General features: G+C 44.3%; 1 protein-coding gene and 1 long non-coding RNA gene across 11 annotated transcripts in view; one reads left to right on the top strand and one right to left on the bottom strand.

Moving 5' to 3' along the window:
• LOC310835302 overlaps positions 1 to 23045 on the top strand; it is a 489753-nt gene that overhangs the window by 58737 nt on the left and 407971 nt on the right. The window lies entirely within an intron of this gene.
• ZNF462 (zinc finger protein 462) overlaps positions 1 to 23045 on the bottom strand; it is a 166140-nt gene that overhangs the window by 15390 nt on the left and 127705 nt on the right. For all 10 annotated transcript variants that reach the window (XM_083718122.1, XM_083718125.1, XM_083718120.1 and 7 more), the window contains 2 exons: positions 8264 to 8519; positions 4433 to 4569 (listed from right to left, as the gene is read on the bottom strand). In XM_083718122.1, coding sequence (XP_083574248.1) covers positions 4433 to 4569; positions 8264 to 8519 — 393 coding nt within the window. The remainder of the gene's footprint in view (positions 1 to 4432; positions 4570 to 8263; positions 8520 to 23045) is intronic.

The following is a 23045-nucleotide window of genomic DNA, read 5'->3' as shown; positions in this document are numbered from 1 at the left end:
TTCTCCACGCAAATTACAGAGCTACCGCAGTAAGAATTTGATTTAGGTAAAAATCATACAAGTTGCCCTTCATGGACAACCACAGTTTAAACCACAGAATTCTTCAGTGATAGTTAAATATGCAGCCATTCCAAATTACAATTTCTGAATGTCTTGCCCTTGTGAATTTCATTTGTGTGGGTGGGGGAAATCAACCTAGATAAACAGGAATCCAGTAACAAAGCAATAGCTACATGCACATCTGATCACGGTGGAAGTTATTATACTAACCCACCCCTTTGAAAAGTTGTTCTGCTCAGTGACTTAATTTTTCCTGGAATGCAAATGTAGCTGGTTCTCACAACGCCACAATTTTCCTTCTGCTGAGTAGTGTAAAACAGTAACTGCACTTAGAGAAAAAATTAAAGGCCTCGGGCATATTGTTCATGGTAAGACTGCATTCAGCACTGGGAAAAACTGTCAGGGCATCTCTTCAAAGGCAGCATGGGAATGCCCTAATAGAAGATAGCGGCTGCAAATTGCATTATCTGGAAAAGCTCTGGCTGGGCATAGATTTGCATTTCCACGGCTCAGAGAATAGGAGTGCCAAAACGGGTTCAGGAGGTTAGGCTGTTGGGGAACTCAAGTGCATCTGTGAGCCAGAAAAGCTATTCCTTGCTGCCAGTGTGCCCATGCAACAACCTGTTCCAGGTCTTTAAAAATCCCTCCTTAAAGCCTGACAGAGTACATAGAGATTCCCAGCTCCCTCTGTTCCCATATAAGGTAAATTAAAACTGCACTTAGGATGGTGTTCAAGTAAGCGACAAAGCACTCTCCGCGGCAGATTGATAACATCCTGAAGCCTGTAACAGTTTAAGGAAAAACACATTCCTCCCTTTTTTCTTTTTTAAAAAGCCCTATGGGGTCACGAAGAGTCGGACACGACGAAACAACAAATTCCTTGCACCAAACAACCCAATACTCTGGCTGTCAATTGCCTCAGTCACTTATTAGGCCTTAAAGGTAAAGGTAAAGGGACCCCTGACCATTAGGTCCAGTCATGGCTGACTCTGGGGTTGCGGCGCTCATCTCGCTTTATTGGTCATGTGGCCAGCTTGACTAAGCCGCTTCTGATAAACCAGAGCAGCGCATGGAAATGCCGTTTACCTTCCCGCCGGATGGTACCTATTTATCTACTTGCACTTTGACATGCTTTCAAACTGCTAGGTTGGCAGGAGCAGGGACTGAGCAACGGGAGCTCACCCCGTTGCGGGGATTTGAACCACCAACCTTCTGATCGGCAAGCCCTAGGCTCTGTGGTTTAACCCACAGCGCCACCTGCGTCCCTTATTAGGCCTTATCTGTGGTTTAATGAAACCTGGTGTGCACTCTACTTTTGAGTAGAAGCAACTCCACTGCCATCTATTTAAATGAAAGTTTCTCATATCCTTTTGAGACTATAGGGTGTCTGGGTGAAGGCACACGGGACATACCTACTGTGGGACCTCTATTTACCACCATAATCTGTTCCAGCGGCCCATCCTTTAGGTGAAACGGGTTGATGGTAGAAGCGCCGTTGTGCGCATGTGCAGATGGCGGCAGCCGCTTCTGCGCATGTGCAAACGGCAGAAGCCACTTCTATGCGTGTGTGAATCGCGTCAAACCTGGTATTTACTTCCGGGTTTGCTGCGTTCGCGACTTGGATCGGGCCTAAGTAGAGGCGGTTGTAAGTAGAGGTTCAACTGTATTTCCCTGACTTAAAACCGGTTAAATTATCATGTCATCCTCCTAATCGTAGCTTGCTATGGAATGGTGTCGTGTGAGGGAAGAAATGGCAGAAGGAAGTTCCAGGATTATTTTAAAAGGGAACCTGACAGCTAAATGGTATGGAATCAAGTTATGGTTCAATATATGTGCAATATCCCAGAAAATGATGAAACAGACATGAAATAAACATTGGACACTATCTCCTTTTTTTGCTGTTAATAGTATCAGCCTGATCTCATGAAAAGAGAAAGCAAAGCAAAGTTCTTAAGGAGAAAGACTGTACGACACAAAAGGTTATAGTATACTAACCCCTAAACAGGAATATGAGGATATGTGGCTATGACCCTGGCATAAAGACCGTGTAATGCTAATGAAACATTACAGTCCACAGCACAAATGGAATCATTCACGGCATCACACAGTTGATTCCTTGAACAGCCCTTTGGATACTTGACGAAAGGCGATTAAGGAGCAAGAGAGAATAAATAAATAAGCTAGACTCTCATGACCACGTTAAAAGGCTAACTTATTTTTAATAAGGCTAAGCTGGTTATCTGAGGGGGCAGGGAGATTTTCCTCTGGGACTCACAGGCTTCCAACTAATTTGGATTTCTCTCTGTTGGAATGATAGCTTTGGTTCACATTATTATTATTATTATTATTATTATTATTATTATTATTATTAGCACAAAATTGTGTTTTTTGCCACCTAGGAAAGCCTTTCTTTTCTTCCTTTCGGATGGACGTGAAGTCAGATAAAAGACTCTCAACACCTGCTTTCAGCTGCCGCTCAAGGGATTAGGCAACCCATGTACCGTTCCTCCAAAACGGGCACGCCTGTGCGCTTCTCCCTGAGAGTCAAGCGGCTACTTAATGAGAGGGTCACCTCGGGGTAGAGAAACCAGCACAGAGGTTCAGCGGGCTAAAATGTTACCTCGCCACTTCTTTCACGAAGGCTATGAAAAACGACTTGGCAGAATATGCACTGCTAGTTCACTTTTAACAACAACAACAAAAAAGGGCAGCAATGGTGCTAATTTCATTTAATGGCTTTTGTTTTCATCCATGTTTTTCGGGCTCAAAAAAATAAAATAAAAAGCAGCACATTCCAGAAACAGCTGAAACACCTCAAAAAACAAAACGAGGAACTCGGAAAGAACCAGGAGTTCAGCTGAACCACTTAGGTACTCCAGAAAGTATGAAACAAAATTAAACACTAGCTTTAGAAGCCTCTCTGGACATGCCTCCCCCACTCCACCGAAAAAAACACCTCAAAATGTCTTGTAAAACAGATAACCGTTTCAACATGCCCTAGAGGTCAACAGGCTCTGGCAGTCTGGCCCTATAACTCCCTCAGAGGTTAAGCTCAACACTAGAAGCCATTGTTAGCATTCACTGAGGTGTCTCTGTTACACGCATCTCGAATCCCGGGGAGATTTTTGCTGTGGGGTTTTTTGTTTTTGTTTTTTCGTTGGAGGGCCATCTGTGAAAGTCGTTGGCCTGCCTTTACTGCCCAGCCAGAAAATAACCAAGTTCGAGTCTTCTTGCCTACCCTACTCAGAAGCAAAGAGAAGAAGCGACTTGCAAAGGAGTCGCCATGTGCGCGCCAGCATGAAGAGAACCCTAAAGAAAAGATTTCCTCCCGGAGAGATGGCACACACAGCTCTCATTATCTCACCACCAATATCCTGCTGGGAGATGCTGCTCAGCCTGTGATCAGGCAGAATGCCACCCCAACACATGGGCATGGTTTTCGATAGCCAACAGACCATCTCTAAGCATCAAGTGTGATAACTATGGGCAGGAATCCCAGCCTGAAGAGTCCAAACAGCTGTCTCTTCCGAGCTTATAATTCAGCAGCCAACAGAATCTGAAATTCCTCTTTAGATTTCTTAAAAGCAAAAGCAGGGAGAGGAGAGAGAAAAACCACAGCAAGCTAAGTTTTGGGTTTTTTGCAGTTCTGTGCTGGAACACCAGGTGAAGCTTGATGCCCGGCACAGAAGAAGAGGAGTTTGGATTTGATATCCCGCTTTATCACTACCTGAAAGAGTCTCAAAGCGGCTAACATTCTCCTTTCCCTTTTTTTAGCGTATCTTTCATCTTTGTTGGAAGCCGCCCAGAGTGGCTGGGGAAACCCAGCCAGATGGGCGGGGTACAAATAATAAATTATTATTATTATTATTATTATTATTATTATTATTATTATTATTCCTTCCTCCCCCACAACAAACACTCTGTGAGGTGAGTGAGGCTGAGAGACTGCCCAAGAAGTGTGACTGGCCCAAGGTCACCCAGCAGCTGCATATGGAGGAGCGGAGACACAAAGCCGGTTCCCCAGATTACGAGTCTACCGCTCTTAAACCACTACACCACACTGGCTCACACTGGCAATTCCAGAGGTGGAATTGATGTATACATTACGGATGCGCACATGTTATCATGAACATTTAATCAGAAGCGCACATGTAGTAAACAAGAAAGTTCTAAGAGCAGCGAAACAACCCCTTGCATCTTCCCTGTTCATTTTGTTTTGTTTCCTTTTAACTACCAGGATGCTGAAGACAAAACAACTGATGATGAATTATCACCATCCTCTTTCCGGGGTACTGGGCTTTCCAATGAGCAAAAGGAGCGATTAGTACAGATCCACGTTGGCCACTGGTACATTCCTGTGGGGTGCCTTTACCTCTATGAAGGACGATATGGTCAATCATGTTCCGTTTATATTTGGTGTGGTACAGACAGAGAGGACAGCGGAGATCTTTGGGTCCTTCCTCAGGAACTGCTGAATGCCCAGCTTCCACGTGCATAGTAAAAGCAGATCTAGAAACACAGGAGTAGTGGAAAGGCTCAAAACAAGGTGCTGTGGAAGCACAACCATTGGGTAATGTTGGGGTTGTTTTTTTCACCCACATTATTTCACTATTAATTCATAAAAGCAATAGTTATCAAAACGTGGCATGGCGTGCTTCCAAAAGCTAAGGAAGAATAGGTTTGTGCATTCCCAAGGCTGGTGCAGACTTGACATTGGTTGACCTCTTAAATGTGGTTCGAAGAATGGTTGTGGGCCACTGGATCACAAGTTACCTCTCCCTCTTTTCCTCACGTGAGTCCCATGTAATTATGGTCAACCGTTGCATCAGCACCCAGGTTAACTTTGATTAAGGATTCCTTTTAACCAGTATTTGAAGTCATGCTTAGTATTTGAAGTCAACCAAGGTTACATCTGCACCAAAGCCGAACTGTAGCTACAATAATAAAAAAGGAGCCAACAGGCTGATCGGGTTTACTTTGGTCCCAGACGTGAAACCCAGAGAAGCGCTGGAAAGGAAACAAGGTGGAGATGCATGGCCCATGAGAAGCATTCTAGGAAGCCAAAGAAATAACTCCCAAAGTGGGAAACTACTTAAGGAGCTCACAGTACCAATCCACCGATACAACTAGGGATGGTATATCCAAGCCCCAGTACTTGGGATAGAAGTGGAAGTAGAATCATACTCTGAATCATTTAAACTGGGGGTCTCCTCTACGAACTCATTCTCATCATTCCACGGGGACTGCAGCTTCAGAAGTCGAGAACTCTGGTTCCAGTGCCAGAGCTTCATTGCAGAGCTTCCCCAAAAATATGGTAAAGGGACCCCTGACCATTAGGTCCAGTCGTGACCGACTCTGGGATTGCGGCGCTCATCTCGCTTTATTAGCCGAGGGAGCCAGCGTACAGCTTCCGGGTCATGTGGCCAGCATGACTAAGCTGCTTCTGGCGCACCAGAGCAGCGCACGGAAACACCGTTTACCTTCCCGCCGGGGCGGTACCTATTTATCTACTTGCACTTTGACGAGCTTTCGAACTGCTAGGTTGGCAGGAGCAGGGACTGAACGACAGGAGCTCACCCCATTGCAGGGATTCAAACTGCCAACCTTCTGATCCTAGGCTCTGTGGTTTAACCCACAGCGCCACCCGCGTCCCCCAAAAATATGGTACCAACATGCAAAATAGTTGCACAATCGCATTCTTAAATTCCGAAGGACAAACCTATACAGTGGAGCCTTGGGTAACGTTGCCTCTGGCTTATGTCACCCTCGGCTTGCGACCGGTGCAAACCCGGAAGTACTGGAACAGGTTACTTCTGGGTTTGCGCAGAAGCACTAAACCGTGTCTGCGCGTGCGCAGAAGCGCTAAATCGCGCCATGCACAGATGCGGCACTTTGGGTCGGCTTGTTTTTGGGTTGTGGCCTCTGGAATGGATCCCTGATGTAACCCGAGGTTCCGCTGTACTAATGCCCTGCTTCTCCTAGTTACAAGAAGCAAAACATTACACATGGCAACCCCATTTCCAGTTTTGTGAGAAGCCTTCCATGTAGTTTCTGTGAAAACTGTTGAGTAAAATCAACTTCAGTGATTCACAGTTAGGAGAATGAAGGTTTTGCTGACTGCAGAACACTACACAGTCAATAGGAATTCACTATTGCTTCCCCTAGGCTGGTTTCTAAATTCCTCTAGCTTCAGGGCAAATGTCAACCTCTAACTAAAGGAAATAAGGGGAAAGAGGCAGTGGGAAGATTCGTGTCAGGAGAGTCTGCCTTGCACATTCACTCAAAGCAGAAAATACAGATGGCAGTGAAGGCTACTTCCCAGGTTATTTCTAAACGAGGCAGGTGCATTCTCTGGAGTCACCAACTTATGTTTTTAGAGTGCATCAAAATGTAATATGGAACAAATAGCCCATGCACCTGTTTTTAAGAATAGACACAAACAGGTTTTGGTACATATGAATAAACATCCATACTTCTTGCACCCCTGAATTTTCGAATTTTCTCCCCTGTGCATACAAACTTTTATGACCGGTCTCAGAAGTAATTCCAGACAGAACATAACATTGCAAATTATACTGTTTAAAATTTGCAACCTGCAATGCATTAGGACTTTAATAAATCACAATGTTGCTTGTGGTACTGTAATACTACAGATTGGACTAATCTCCAGTGAAATAATAGCCATTTAAAAAACATCAAGTGTTTACTGGCAAGCAGACCAGAAATGTCCAGTGAATGGCAAAACCTCAACTGACACAGGGGCTTTAGACATTTGAAAAAAGGGGGGGGGGGAATGAAGGAATAACAAATGCTTTGTGTTTCCTATTTCCTACACCTCTGTTCATATATGAAACACAACTTTTCTGCTTCCCCATGGGATAATAATACTAAGCCTACATATAGCATATTGTTTTAATTATTCAAATTAATAAATTTTCAGAACTTATTTATCTACACCACTCAAGACAATTATTTTTTATTCGAGAAGTTTATTGAATTTTAATTTTAATGAATTTGTTCATGATTATCGTGGATTTTGTTTTATGGTTAATGTTCGCTGCCCTGGGCTCCTCCAGAAGAAAGGGCAGGACAGAAAAACAATTAATAAAAACAACAGCAATGCACTCTAATTCCAAAATCTGTGTTTCAAGAGAAACTGCACATTTTTGATGGAAGGAAATGTGGCCTCTGGGAGAATAAGACTGGAAACAGATGTGAAGCAACAAGAGGCAAGAAACAACTTGGCCCAGCCCATTCCCCAAACTGAGGCTGCAATCCCATACTCCCTTACCTGGGAATAAGCCCCACCAAACTCAGTGAGACTAACTGCGGAGGAAAACATATATACCTACAGTAACTCCAACGCAGATTTAGGCATAAAGGTAAAGGGACCCCTGACCATTAGGTCCAGTCGTGGCTGACTCTGGGGATATGGCGCTCATCGCGCTTTACTGGCCGAGGGAGCCGGCATACAGTCATGTGGCCAGCATGACTAAGCCGCTTCTGGTGAACCAGAGCAGCGCACGGAAACGCCGTTTACCTTCCCGCCGGAGCGGTACCCATTTATCTACTTGCACTTTGACGTGCTTTCGAACTGCTAGGTTGGCAGGAGCTGGGACCGAGCAACGGGAGCTCACCCTATTGCGGGGATTCGAACCGCCGACCTACTGATCAGCAAGTCCTAGGCTCTGTGGTTTAACTCACAATGTCACCCGCGTCCCTATAGATTTAGGCATACTTACCAGCTAAACAGAATGGGCCAAAATATGGCCAAATCTGTGCTGGAGTTAGGTCTTGCTCCCATTTTAATTTCCCATCATGTTGGGGACAAAAGGCTTACTACTTTTTAACATAATTAACATTTGCAGGATTTTGCAGTGTGCGGTACGCCTACAGCTGTATGCATGTCTAATCTTACATCAGCAAGATTTGCCCTATGATTTAGAGTTTGTTGTTTGTCTGGGAGAGCTAAACCATGAACCTGGGTTTGGATGACATGCTAAGCCAAACCATGGCTTAGCGCAGCGCAACACACCTGCAGAACAACTGAGGAGGAACAAAGCAGCTATTCGGGAACATGCACATTCATGTGGCTCCCACTAAACCACGGTTTGGCTCAGCGTGACAAGTTGAATGAGGCCTATGCATTTCACCACAAAAGTCGACCGAAGTTGTAAGAAAACTTTTTTGTACAAATACTTACTTAAAGCCTGTGTAAAAGGAGCAATCTTTACACTTGAAGAGCTTCTTCCCTCCATGTTTGTCACGGTAATGACGGCGAATGCTCTGGATATAACCCGAGGAGAATTCACAAAATTCACAGTTAAGGATGGCTTCAGTTTTCTGGTCTGCTCCGGAAAGCGGGACGGGGCTAATGTTGTTATTGTTCCTTGCCAGAGCTGCCGACTGGTAGTGGTTCAATTGCTGTTGGACATCTGGGGGTTCCGAGTAGGAAGAATCTGTTGGGGGGCAAATTGAAGAGATGGGTAACGCCAACCTGTTGAATAAGCACAATGGATCTAAGAGATCCTACCTGAGATGACCAGGAGCTGGATTCCTCTTCACCAGGTGATGGAGATGGGGGCTCTGTGCCTGAAGGGGGAGGGTGTTCAGGGACAGTCCCAAAAAAGCGCTACTACTGGAAGAATCTGTGGGGTCGGGGCCAGCCCCCTGGCCGAGGGAGCCAGCGTTTGTCCACAGACAGCTTTCGGGGTCCTGTGGCCAGCATGACTAAACCGCTTCTGGCGCAACGGGACACCGTGACGGAAATCAGAGCGCATGGAAACGCCATTTACCTTCCCGTAGCAGTGTTACCTATTTATCTACTGGCACTGGTGTGCTTTCAAACTGCTAGGTTGGCAGGAGCTGGGACATAGCAACGGGAGCTCACCCCGTCGCGGGGATTCGAACTGCCGGCCTTCTGATCAGCAAGCCCAAGAGGCTCAGTGGTTTAGACCACACACCACCCGCGTCCCTAGTAGGGCACCATAAACAGGTGGATGACACCCTCCTCTGCTTCCCTTTCTCATCAATGGTTTTATTTTTATCATATGACTCTGTCAATTGCCCAGACATATAATTTAGTCACTTATATTTGTTTTAAAAGTTCTATTGATTTCATTTGAGTTTTAATTTGGATGGTTTCGCTTTTTAAAAATTGGCTTGTGGGTTTTAGCTGTGTTTTGTCTACAACTTCATTTCTAGGCTGTCTGGAAACCATTTTTGGTCAGGGGCTTTATAAATCTTCTAAATAAAACAATCACAATAAAACAAATCCTTTAAATGAATAAAAGCTTTGTATCTTGCTCAATTTCAATGAAACCAAAGTGAGACAGGCAAGCATTTTGTGCTGCAAGTTTTTCCTTCCGGGCTGCCTGGTTCAACATGTGCACAAGTTGTCACTTACTTGCAGCACTGAAAAAGGACTTGCATTGGGGAATGAGATTTGCGTACAGTTGTACCTTGGAAGTCGAACAGAAGTCCATTCCAAAACGTCCGGAAACCTCCTGCAGCTAATTGGAAGCCGCGGAAGACGTCCGGGTTCCAAAGAACGTTCGCAAACCGGAACACTCACTTCCGGGTTTGCAACGTTCGGGAGCAAAAACATCCGAGTACCAAGGCATTCGGGACCCAAGGTACGACTGTATTTATTAAGCACCACAGATAGAACTTGCACGTCATGTCAACTCAAATCACCCCCCCCAATGGAGACAGTTCACACATTTGGGTGACATTCATCAGGTTAGGAGACCTCAAGCATGCGAACACGAGCCCCTGAGAGCACCAGGTGTGTCTCAACCAACAATGGTTGGTAACGGCTATAAGTAAAAATGCACTTACAGCTGGGCAACATGAAGAGAACTTTTGTTGTTATTCATGACCTAAAAGGACAGAGCTGTAGAGTCTTTGCTCAATTTCTACCTAATGAACACTACCCCCTAACTCACTGGCCACTTTCACGCATAACAATAGGCCCGACTTCCTGGCTTATCACAGTGTGAATGGGCAGCACACAATTGCATGCTGTCCAATCACTCTTCTCCTGGTATGAGTGGGTTAACCAAGCCAGCAAGCTTTGCCTGCCCGTTACATTCAAATCAAACCAAGATATTTTGTTGGCTTTTTGATTGTGTGGCTTGTAAGGCGGTAGCAAACAACCCTTGGTTCAGTCATAAGAATTTCTGGTTTGTTTATTCTGCTTACACAAGGAGAGAAGCCGAGGAAGCAATTGAACACCATTCATGCTCAATCACAGTAAGTAAGAAAGTCCGCTTGTCATTAACGTGTTAACATGGCCAGTAAGTCTTTCAAACTTATTCTTGAAGGCGGGTAGAGGAGCAAAAGGTGAAGTTACAAACTGCTCCAGCATCTACTCTTATTCAGCGTCTATAAATAAATTACTATTGTACAATTGGAATTGCTTAAATTTTATTGTGAAATATAGTATTGGGGGGGGGGGGAATCCCAGAGAATATGAGCCTAATAAAAACTTTCAAGTTTGAAAGATGCAATACAGTGTGGAATAGAAGTAGATTAAATTGCCACAAATCTTCCTCCTTTTTATTATAATGCATAAAGTACACCAGAACAATACATTGGACATAAATATAGCCACATCCGTTTACATACTGTCTAAAGCTGTTGATTTGAATGAACATAATTTTTAATGGAGAAAATAGATGGGAAACTTAATCCACCCTGAAATTTGATCATCAGATTACTTCATGAAAGCTGAAAACAAGTTATGGAACAATATGAGGAAGGGGAGGGGAAGCTAACCTGTGTCTGAGGTCTATGGAAAGAAGGGATATTTGAAAGATTCCAGATCTCATAAAGGGAATGTCCAATGGCGTAAATTGCTTTCTCAAGTTTGGTACAATGGGGGTGGGGAGCCCATACACAAAACTAAAGTTCAGCGGACACAAAATGCCATTAACATGAGAAGGCAGAGCTGTGTGACCGGCAGGAAAAGCAGAGACACAGATGACAACTTCTGCATCAGGGGTCTTGAACTCCTGTTTCGGATGTGGAGATTAGAGATTCACAGGTTTTGTCCACAGAACTCCCCATCATTTGTCAAAGGAACAAATAAAGGCAGATTAATATAATCCTCGTGATAAAAGGCTCTTAATTAAAAATGGAGGGGGGAGGAAGAGGAAAGGGGGGGGGTTAAAACTCTACACCTGAGGCAATGGAGGACTAATTTCTCCAAAGCGGTGCTAACAATTCAACCAATCAATAATGACAGCCAGAAGGCAAGAATAGCCTTTCATGATTATGATTTAATGTTTTGCTGGGGTGGGATGGGGTGTGAACAACACAAGTCCCAAACAATAATAAAAGCAACAGCTGAACAGGAGACTTCCTGTCTTGCAGCCATTATTCTTCAAGCCTTATATGGTGAACGCTATGTCGTCAAAGCTAAATGCCTGACTAGAATAGCTGAGTGATGCAGATGTTTGCAAATGTGTTTTGGTTAGATTCACCTAGATGTTCCCCTTCAAACGCATAGTATCCAAAGCATATGTTTGAAAGACTTTTATACCACTTTAAACAATTAAGGAATCCTGTGAGGGTCTCCTCCTAACTCAAAGCATATTGCAGTTCTCAGGATTCATTGGGAGAACCAATGGTGGTTTTCTGAAAGAGGGCTGTGAAGAACACCCCCCCTTTATATAGTAATATTTCCAAGACGATCCAAAGATAGATCTTTTAACCAGATCTCCTTTGGTAAAAGATTTTAATACATTACTTTTCTCCCTAGAAATTGCTACTGGATATTCCTACTGTTTCCTTTACACGGAGATAGAGAGAGAGAGATGTGAAGTTTAACCCTGGTCTTTTGCACATAACACACAATCTGATAGGTAAAGCTGCAACAAATAAATAAATGAAACACAGCTTAGAAGAAATTTTCGCTTCCAGCTGAAAAGGAAAAAGGGAGCAGTAGAAAGATCAATGTTTTTATCTGGAGAATTGGAAAGGAAGGAAATATAAAGCTAATTTGTATTTCTCATGTTCAGTGTGCATTTTTTGTCAGTTTATATTTTCAACTCCAATTCGGGGAATATATACGATCAGACGGCAACTGGATACTTGGAACAGTGAACCACCCCCAGATTTGCAAATACCATTTCCTCCCACAAGGCTGTCTGCTTTCATGGCTAACTTTTTTTATAGTCCTCTCTGGCACCCTTAGTCGCCTCTCACACTTTGCTTCTTTAATTTTGGAAATTCAGTACTACCTAAATGAATATTATTATTTTTTTGACAGAAAGCAATCAGTACTGATATACAGATGTGAGTTTCCTACTTGTTAAATAATAAGACTTAAAACGACAAGATTTTTCACAAGTACCTTTATGTGATAAAAGTTCCTAAGTTTATATAGAAGCAAAATGCTTGTTTTTGAGGCCACATGCTAGAACAGTCTTTCAATTATTTTCCGGGGGAGCTTTCAATATTATTAATTTTTAAATGGAATTTATGTTTTAAGCTATTTGCTTAGCTTTGTATTGTTTTTAATCGTATTCCGCATGGCTTTAGGTGTCTTCTGTGCAGCAGAGAACGTAGTATAAATGTGATGATAAATTAAAGCAAACAAACCAACCGGGGGGGGGGGGGGGAAGAGAAAGAGAAATACTACTACTTTGCTGATTCTTAAGAAAACATTTAATTAAAATATGCACTATTCTAATTCAAACTTCCTGTAAGCCTTGGCTCAATGGTCAGGGATGATGGAAGCTGTAGTTCAAAAGTATATAGAATAGACCTGGGTCATATATTGATATGCCGTCCAAAACTGGTTTGAAGTCCATATCGTGATACTGGTTTCATAATTTTTAACATGGCAATATACACAATGTGTGTTTGTGTGTCCGCTATGCAAAACTCAAAATGTGGGGGAAATGGGGAAGCCAGCCAATGCTTCTCTCGATTCCTGCAGCCCTTGTTAACTCTGCTTGTTCAGCTCTCCCCTTCTGCTCACAAGAGCAGGTGCTGGCATAAACCACGATGCGGGGAAAACCACAAAGCCAGCCAGTGCCTCTACATAGCTCTATCCTTATTCCAGACATTGTGATTTGAAAACCTGATACAGTGGCACCTCTGGTTACGTAGTTTATTCATTCTGGAGGTCCGTTCTTAACCTGAAACTATTCTTAACCTGAAGCACCACTTTAGCTAATGGGGCCTCCCTCCACCGCCGTGCGATTTCTGTTCTCATCCTGAAGCAAAATTCTTAACCTGAGGTACTATTTCTGGGTTAGCGGAGTCTGTAACCTGAAACATATATAACCTGAGGTACCACTGTATTGCTCAGCCCTGCTGTTCGCCTCGACATAGTAGTTCCACCCTTATTTCAGACATCGTGATACATCAGTATATCGTGCTCTTCAGTGCCAGATTTACGTATAAGCTAAACAAGCTATAGCTTAGGGTCACACTCTCTTGGGGACCCCCCCAAAAATTAAAGGAAACAAAAACTGGATGTACATTTCCAAAATATAAGATAAAAAAACAAATAAAATAAAACCTACATACAGCAACAGTGTTTTGTGTCATGTAGGCTCCCATGATGTAAGTAACGGGCCCTGCCTGCTAGCCTGCTCCCTAAAATATCATTGGTTTCTATATATATAGGGTGCCTACATTCTGCACGTGCAAATGGCTTTAGATATCTATTAGGTCCATAAATTACCATATTGCATATATTCAACACAAAAATCCAGCAACAATTTGTTGTTGACAAAGGACAGCTGGACATATAAAGGGCCCCATGACCCAGTAGCATAGGGCCTCATCAAACCTAAATCTGGCCCTGGTGATCTTTAACTGGTGATATAGGTTGTGATGCTGGAAACCAGATATTGCCCAGCCCTAATCTAGATGGCAGGGATGCGGGAGGCGCTGTGGGTTAAACCACAGAGTCTAGGATTTGCCGATCAGAAGGTCGGCAGTTCAAATCCCCGCAAAAGGGTGAGCTCCCGTTGCTCGGTCCCTGCCCCTGCCAACCTAGCAGTTTGAAAGCACGTCAAAGTGCAAGTAGATAAATAGGTACCACTCTGGCGGGAAGGTAAATGGTGTTTCCGTGCGCTGCTCTGGTTCGCCAGAAGCAGCTTAGTCCTGCTGGCCACATGACCCGGAAGCTGTACACCGGCTCCCTTGGCCAATAAAGCGAGATGAGCGCTGCAAGCCCAGAGTCGGCCATGACTGGACCTAACCGTCAGGGGTCCCTTTACTTTTAATCTAGATGGCACCAAATTGGGCACCTACCCCTGCGCTACACACCAATCTGGCTCCTCAATAACTAGCCATGTCCTTTTGGATCTTTGCCTTTGAAATAAGAACACATGCAATAGGAGAGGCAAAGCATGCATCACAAAAGACTATTGTACAAACGTAACAAAACAACGTTGAAATAAAATGTAATCATTGAGAGATTTCAATCTTATTTTAAAGAAAGTTATTTCTCCGCTGATGCGGACTATAATCAGCAGGCATCAACCTCTGCCCCAGTGGCTGTGCCAGCGTCTTTTCTGCTAAATGTGTCGCCAGCACCTCACAGCATGTGCCAATAGTCTTTGCAAGAGCATGGCAAGGCACCTAAAATAATTAACGCAAGCCTGAGTTATCTTAATTATATGTGACTGGCAGCATGATTTGGGATATTTGGGGGGTGGGCAGCGGCGGGGAGGGAAAGGTTGGTATATAAGACCGGCAGGAACTGAGGAAGGCAAGGGCTAGGACAGCCAACAACGACAACAACAACAGTGGCCAAAATAAACCTTGCTGGATGGACTATATGGAACTGGCGGAAATGACTGGCAGAATCCGAGACCAGGGAGAAGAGTGGGTGGAAGAAGACTGGAAAAAATTTAAAGATTATTTACAGAAATACTGTAAAATCAATGAATGTTAGAAAAATGTTGGAATGAAGTTATATGGCTTTAGCAGAAATGTTATAAGGAATTAAGTACAAATAGATTTTTAATGTATTAAAGGGAAAAAGTAAGGTTAGAATAAGTTAAGATAAATTACAGGACAGAAAACAGAGGAAGATGGAAAGGAATTGCTGAAACAGTTAATTGAAGTGGAATACAAAAAGGGAGGTGTGAGGAGGTCGTGGAAACAAGTGAATGAAAGATAAGATACTGAAATTATGGGATGTGTTTTAAATTGTGTTTGTTTTGTGTTGTTAATTCAATGTTTTAGTGTTAGTGTAATGTAGTGTTTTTGTATTGTATTGTTTTGTTGATTTCCCCCCCTTTCTTTTATAGTCTTTAAACTGTTAATAAATATTATTTAAAAAGAAAACAAAAAACAAAATAAACCTTGCTGGATGCAACTTAGTTTGTCTCTCTACTGGCAGAGATTCCGCTGATCAGAAGTGGCAGCTCCTCGCCCCCGGCCCATCTCCCTCCCCAAACAAGCAGGACAAGAGGCCCTTGGCAGGTGGCTGATGGGATGCCAGAAAATGCATGGCAAGCCTCTGAGGTGTCTTGGCAGGCTGCCACGTCATGTGGATGTTCCTCCATCCCAGAGGAACCTTGGTTTACAGATTTCCAAAGAGGGCGCTGGAAAACGCCGTCGCCTGCAATGCAGATTCCAAGATACTTGTAATTGTTGTTCTTTAGAGTCCAGTACGCAAGAGGTTTCGTGATCCACCTTGAGTTGTGGCTTCTACAGGTTTCCAAAAATACATTAAAGATCACCAAACTTCTGACCTAGCAAATGTATGGTCAAAAAAGGTACAGTGGTACCTCAGGTTAAGTATCTAATTCATTCCGGAGGTCTGTTCTTAACCTGAAACTGTTCTTAACCTGAAGCACCACTTTAGCTAATGGGGCCTCCCGCTGCCACCATGCTGCTGCTGCGCAATTTCTGTTCTCAACCTGAAGCAAAGTTCTTAACCCGAGGTAATATTTCTGGGTTAGTGGTGTCTGTACCCTGAAGCGTATGTAACCTGAAGCGTATGTAACCTGAGGTACCACTGTAGTTACACAATGCAGTTTTCTTAAGAGTAGGGGGAAAGGGCGGCACAGCCCAAATGGTGAAGGAGGACTCCAATAAGGATGAAAATCTCTAAATGCTGACAGCTAGCATGGGTAGCTACAGACCCTTAATGTCCAAACCAAGATGGGTAAGAAGTCAGGACCAGTGCTGGACGTATAGCAGGGTCAGGGCAGCATTGCTGTACGCTTACATTGTTGACAAAATGTCAACAAAAATGTCAACTAGACATTCCATTTTGCCGACTGTACCCTTGGTTTGGGACACAGGTGGTGCTGTGGTCTAAACCACAGAGCCTAGGGCTTGCCGATCGGAAGGTCAGTGGTTCGAATCCCCACGACGGGGTGAGCTCCCGTTGCTCGGTCCCAGCTCCTGCCCACCTAGCAGTTCGAAAACACGTCAAAGTGCAAGTAGATAAATAGGTACCGCTCCGGCGGGAAGGTAAACAGTGTTTCAGTGCGCTGCTCTGGTTTCGCCAGAAGCGGCTTAGTCATACTGGCCATATGACCCAGAAAAACTGTCTGCGGACAAACGCCGGCTCCCTTGGCCTGTAAAGCGAGATGAGCACCGCAACCCCAAAGTCGTTCGCGACTGTACTTAACTGTCAGGGCGTCCTTTACCTTTAACCTTGGTTTAAGGAGTCATTTGGCTCCTAGCTTCTATATCTGCGTTTCTAACGCTGCCAAGTGAGAACAAACCCATCCACCATGCCCCAGTACTGTACATAACACAAAAGCAGCAACAGTTTTTGTTCTTGGAGTCCGGGGGGGGGGGGTAAATTAATAATGATTGCTTACTAAAGTTAAGTTCAAAAGTCAGCAGAGCATGAGCGCATGAGAAAAGAGACAGAAAGAGAGAACAATTACCATTTCTCCAACTTCAGTCTACAGCCACAACTCCTGCTGTACCACCTGAGAAGCATCGTGGGCTGCAGCTGTTTGTTATGATCCTCACATTTGTAAGCGGACTGGGATTAAGTTACATATATGGATCAAAGCAATCAGGACTTCCGACTGCAAATTTCACATGGTCAGATACACAAACACAGAGAGCAGGGCTGGGTGTGATTATGGTGCTGGGCTTAATTCACTGCGAAGCGATTAACCAAGTGCAGATAAAAGGAAATGAAAAACAACACAGCCCTCAGACTTCCCACACGCTTCAGCAAGCTGAGCAACATCGGTCACCTGCCTTGAACCCCACCCTTGTTTTCTTCCCCTACTCGCCCTCCCAAGTTTGAGAGCCCTCACCCTAAAGCGACACGTTAAATAGCAAAGAGAAATGTGTGGCAGGAGTACAGGAAAGCAGGTAGATAGGGAAGCAAGAGTTCAAGAGCACTTCAGGTTTGCTCATTCCATGCTGCACAGATAGAGGGAGAGGCACTTGAAAGGAGGCGACGAGCAAAACAAAGGGAGAAATGGATAAAATAGTATAGGAAGGTATTATAATAGGCCACAATGCTATGCCTTATGCCCTTGGATAGCGCCTTCATTTTCAAGCGAGGGTGACCGGGTGAACTGGCCAAGGCTGAAAGGCCAACAGCATTCGTTGCGCCCGCTCATTAACAGGTAAAAAAGGTCCAGTCATGGCTGACTCTGGGGTTGCGGCACTCATCTCACTTTATTGGCCGAGGGAGCCGGCGTACAGCTTCCGGGTCATGTGGCCAGCATGACTAAGCTGCTTCTGGCGAACCAGAGCAGCGCACGAAAACACCGTTTACCTTCCCGCCGGAGTGGTACCTATTTATCTACTTACACTTGAAGCAGAGCAGCGACGGGAACCCCGCTTACCTTCCCGCTGGAGCGGTACCTATTTATCTACTTTGACATGCTTTCAAACTGCTAGGTGGGCAGGAGCAGGGACCGAGCAACGGGAGCTCACCCCGTCGCGGGGATTCAAACCACAGACCTCCTGATCGGCAAGTCCTAGGCTCTGTGGTTTAACCCACAGTGCCACCCCTGTTCCTTTTAACAGGTATATGGTTATTAGCTTATGAACTGTCTGCATAGCCAACTTCTTACTGCAGCTGAAAGGGAACCAAGAAGTCGAGATGTAATTAAAGAGCAATGTTTACATGGTGGCCGGCAGGACTGGGGCTGTTACAGCAGCTCCCTTCCACTAATCTTCCAGGAACTGGCTGGCTGTTACCTTGCTTTGGCTGTTAAAGACAAGAGAGGAGGAGCCATTTTTGGTCCTGCCCCACACCAGTAACCTCTTCCCAAGAGCTGCAGATTCATCCTTCAAAAGCATCGGTACCTTGTTTGGGGATAACAAATGAACATTTGTGGAACGGCGCTCCTCTGCTGCTTGCTGCATGTGCATAATCGTGATGATGAGAGGCTAAAATACAGTGGTATCTCGGGTTAAGAACTTAATTCGTTCTGGAGGTCCATTCTTAACCTGAAACTGTTCTTAACCTGAGACACCACTTTAGCTAATGGGGCCTCCCGCTGCCGCCGCCATGTGATTTCTGTTCTCATCCTGAAGCAAAGTTCTTAAGCCGAGATACTATTTCTGGGTTAGCGGAGTCTGTAACCTGAAGTGTCTGTAACCCAAGGTACCACTGTAGTGGGAAATGATATACAGTGGTACCTCGGTTTACGAACTTAATCCGTTCCAGAAGTCCATTCTTAGACCAAAACCGTTCTTAAACCGAGGTGCGCTTTCCCTAATGAGACCTCCCACCACCGGCACCCTTCCACTCGTTCGGCTTCCGTTCTTAGACCAAGGTAAAGTTCTCAAACCAATACACTATTTCCGGTTTTGCAGAGTTTGTAAACCAAATCGTTCTTAAACCGGACTGTTCTTAAACCGAAGTACCACTGTATAACGAAATGAAAAGGATGTTTAAAATAACCTTTGTAAAAATACAACAACAACCCATAAGCTTTTCTTTTGAGAATTATAGGGACAGAACTATCTAAAATGTATAGGAACTTATTCATGTCTGCTACTACAGCAGCTAGAATGCTACTCGCCCCAAAATGGAAAGAAGCAGAAGTCCCAGCAAAGGAAGAATGGATGAAAAAACTTATGGGAATACGCGGAAATGGCAAAACTTACCGGAAGTAAAAGAAATCAAGATAACAAACTTCTTTAAATAAAAGAATAGAAATGGTTTATTGAATATTTACAGATAAATTATAAACAGATAAGATCATTGGAAGGACTGCTGTAATAACCTGCACTTTTGTAATATTTAAAGTAGATGAATAAATGAGCAAATTAAGTTAATGCAGGAGATATTAAAAAATAAATGTAAGGGACCACAGAAAGAAGGGGAAGGAAGTCAAGTTTTGAAATGTAGAAATGATTGTAAAATTAATGAAATGTTTAAATTTGAAAATTATAAATAAAATTTGAAAAATAAATAAAATAGTGCAATTTTCTTAAGCTTTTTTTTTAAAAAAAAAAGTCACAAAGCCTGTATCTCAAGGGGTAGCCTACCAGGTGTCACATATTGGGTTTTTGTATATGTGTGTGTGTGTGTGTTTATGGGGGTGCACGCATGAGAAGAACATGGGAATGAATGGAATATGCAAGGCAAACCTGCTGTGGGCAATATGAAGCTGAACGACAAACCCAATCTATCCATCTGGAAGGACACAGCCTCCAAGTTTTAAACACTTATAAAAGGAGCCTGGGGCAGACATCAAAAGACAGTGTAAATGAAGGTTTGTCATAAAAGCTCAGAGCGCTGAAGGAAATGCAGCTATCATTCGGGAGTATATATATTCCGCTCTCTTTTTGTGGCCACCAAGAAATTATACAACAGCCTACCAAGGCAGGATTTGGAATCCTTTGATCAGCTCCGGCCACTTAAATAAAAAATATTGAAAGGATATACTATACAGGAGGGACCACAGAGTGCAAAAGAAGATGTGAGCTGTGGGAATGCTGTTGAAAAAGGGTGAAGGGTGTTATCCATGCTCTTTTGAAACTTTTTAAACTTCCTCCCCCTTTGAATTATAAACGTGTGCAGGTCTGAATGGATTACAGAGGACAAAGTTGTACAATTTCTTATACAAGGGTCAAACTCACTTAGAAGGGAAATGAAATTAATCTTAAAAAGAAAAAGTTAAAACGAATTCAAAAGGCACCTGACCCCAGGTAAAGGGACCCCTGACAAGTAAGTCCAGTCGCGAACGACTCTGGGGTTGCAGCTCTCATCTCGCTTTAAAGGCCAAGGGAGCCAGCGTTTGTCCACTTCTGCAGACAGTTTTTCCGGCTCATGTGACCAGCCATGACTGAGCTGCTTCTGGCGGGACCAGAGTAGCGCACAGAAACGCTGATTAGCTTCCCACCTATTTATCTACTTGCACTGTGTGGTTTCGAACTGCTAGGTTGGCAGGAGCTGGGACTGAGCAATGGGAGCTCACCCAGTCGCAGGGATTCGAACCGCCGACCTTCTGATCAGCAAGCCCAAGTGGCACAGTGGTTTAACCCACAGCGCCACCCGTGTCCCATATATATATATAAATTAATTCCCACATGCTTCCAACTTAAATTCCATTCTAAAACCCCAGCCACCGAAAGGACCAAACCAACAAAGATCTACTCACTCTTCACCTCAAACTCTGTAACAAAATCCACCCTGCACTCTGGGAAGAAAAGGCACACTAGCCTGGGAACTTCCTCTCTGCCCAGAACATTGGAGGCTAGACACCACACCCCCTCTACAGTATTTATAGGAACTCAAACATTGAGATCCCGCTCTGTTCCAGTAACAAGAAGCCGAAAGCACCAGCCTGAAGATGACGAGTGAGACCTCGTCGAAACGTCGCCTAGACACCCCAACTTTTACACGGGAAGACACCCGAGGACACCAAAACCTGCATTCCTGTACCCGTGAAAATCTACGAAAGCAAATATATATATATATATATATATATATATATATATATATATATATATATACACACACACACACACACACATACATATTGTCAGGGAACTGCCATCGGAGCCAGAGGCGGAGGGAAGGCTCCAGAGGGATGCCGGAGAGGGTCCCAGCAGGCAGAGAGGCAGCCCATCTGCTGAGGAAGGAAATCAGCGTAACACCAGTGGAGAAGGGGGGCAGATGGGGGAATCGGAGAGGAGGCTCCATGACTCTTCACCGGAGACCAGCGGAGAGAGCACGGGTGCTCCGCTGCCCACACCCTTCCTGCGCAGAAGACTTCCGCGCAGGGAGAGTAGGAGACTTGGCGTCAAAGAACTTCTTTGCTGGAAGAAGTTCAAGAAACGCCCACTGACGGATTCTGCCAGCGACTGAAACAGCCACGAAGTGAAGGGCTGTCCAGACAGAAAGGGTTCAACCAGGTAACCTAGCCAGGAGTGGTGGCAACTTACGCATGAGCAACCCCTATAACCATTACACATATATATATGTATATATACATGCTTTCGTAGATTTTCACGGGTACAGGAATGCAGGTTTTGGTGTCCTCGGGTGTCTTCCCGTGTAAAAGTTGGGGTGTCTAGGCGACGTTTCGACGAGGTCTCACTCGTCATCTTCAGGCTGGTGCTTTCGGCTTCTTGTTACTGGAACAGAGCGGGATCTCAATGTTTGAGTTCCTATAAATACTGTAGAGGGGGTGTGGTGTCTAGCCTCCAATGTTCTGGGCAGAGAGGAAGTTCCCAGGCTAGTGTGCCTTTTCTTCTTTTGTTCCTTAATTACTTGAGAGATACCTTGAGTGATTTCTTGAGTGATATCCTGAGTACCACTTAGGTGGGTCATTAGGTGTGGATTAGTTGCTAAAGTCTTTGTGTCTTGACCTCTTGAACTTTGTGAAGAGTTTTCCTGAGAAGATGGCTGTATTGCACTTAGTTGTGCTTTGGCTTGGCTTCGTGTATAGGGGCGAGCTGTGGTTTTGTGGCTTGTGTCAGCCAGATCTGTGTAGGGATTGCAGGGGGGTGCAGCATCCGGAGGTGCCACCATGGCTCTTTAACACGGAACATCACCACAAGAGAATAATCATGGAAGCCATCGAGATAGAGAAACACCCTCACAACATGAACAAGCGTGACGACACATCCCGCTTGCCAGACATCTGGAAATTAGCCCTCTCCACAAAAACTGACACCAGATCCAGAGGCACACAGAACGCCAACACCAATCAACCACACCAGACCCAAACCCAGACCCTCTCCACAGATGAATTACTGACACCATCCAGTAGCCAATCCATGGTGGCACCTCCGGATGCTGCACCCCCCTGCAATCCCTACGTTATCAATATAAACCTACAGAAAGAGAAGGAAAGAATTGAAATTGGGGAGTTGATCAGGAAAGCACCTGACCATTAAATTTTTCTACCCTCGAAGTCCAATATTTCCTTATCTTTCTTGGGTCCATGCTGAGAAAACACAACATCAATAAGTGAAGCAGAATGGAAGGGCATAATCCTCTAGATCTGACAGCTCGCCCTCTTGCTTCTTCATTTACTCCCACCTCAAATATGTTCTAACATGTGTGCACCCACTGCTCTTTTTGCCTACAAAAATATAGGAGTTTTGTCAGCGTATCACTGGGGATGCCAAGTGATCAAGTTGAGACACCACAGGAAGTGAGGGATAAGCAGAAATGAAGGTTAAGAGGAAACAGCATCTCTTTTCTGCCAAGAGGCAGAGATAACCTGGAACTCCCTTCCTAACTTATTTCACACATTCATTTGTTTGTACTGCAGCCAAAGTAATTTCCCAAAGCCAGTTTAGTCTCATTTGCATCGTCAAAAGATGGGGGGGGAATGACAGCCTCTCTATCTCATGCTACCAAGGTGGTGTGTCACTTCCTAGAAACTCTTCTCTCATAGTTCTGTTCTACATTACAGTCGTACCTTGGAAGTCAAACGGAATCCGTTCTGGAAGTCCGTTCGACTTCCAAAACGTTTGAAAACCAAATCGCAGAAAATTGGACCTCGACAGAAAAGTTATATCCTGTGTCTCTTGATCTTTGGCACCAACACAGCAAAAGC

Source organism: Podarcis gaigeae, assembly GCF_964106915.1.
Source record: "Podarcis gaigeae genome assembly, chromosome: 17".
Classification (NCBI taxonomy): Eukaryota; Metazoa; Chordata; class Lepidosauria; order Squamata; family Lacertidae; genus Podarcis; species Podarcis gaigeae.
This window is presented reverse-complemented; position numbering and strand designations above follow the sequence as displayed.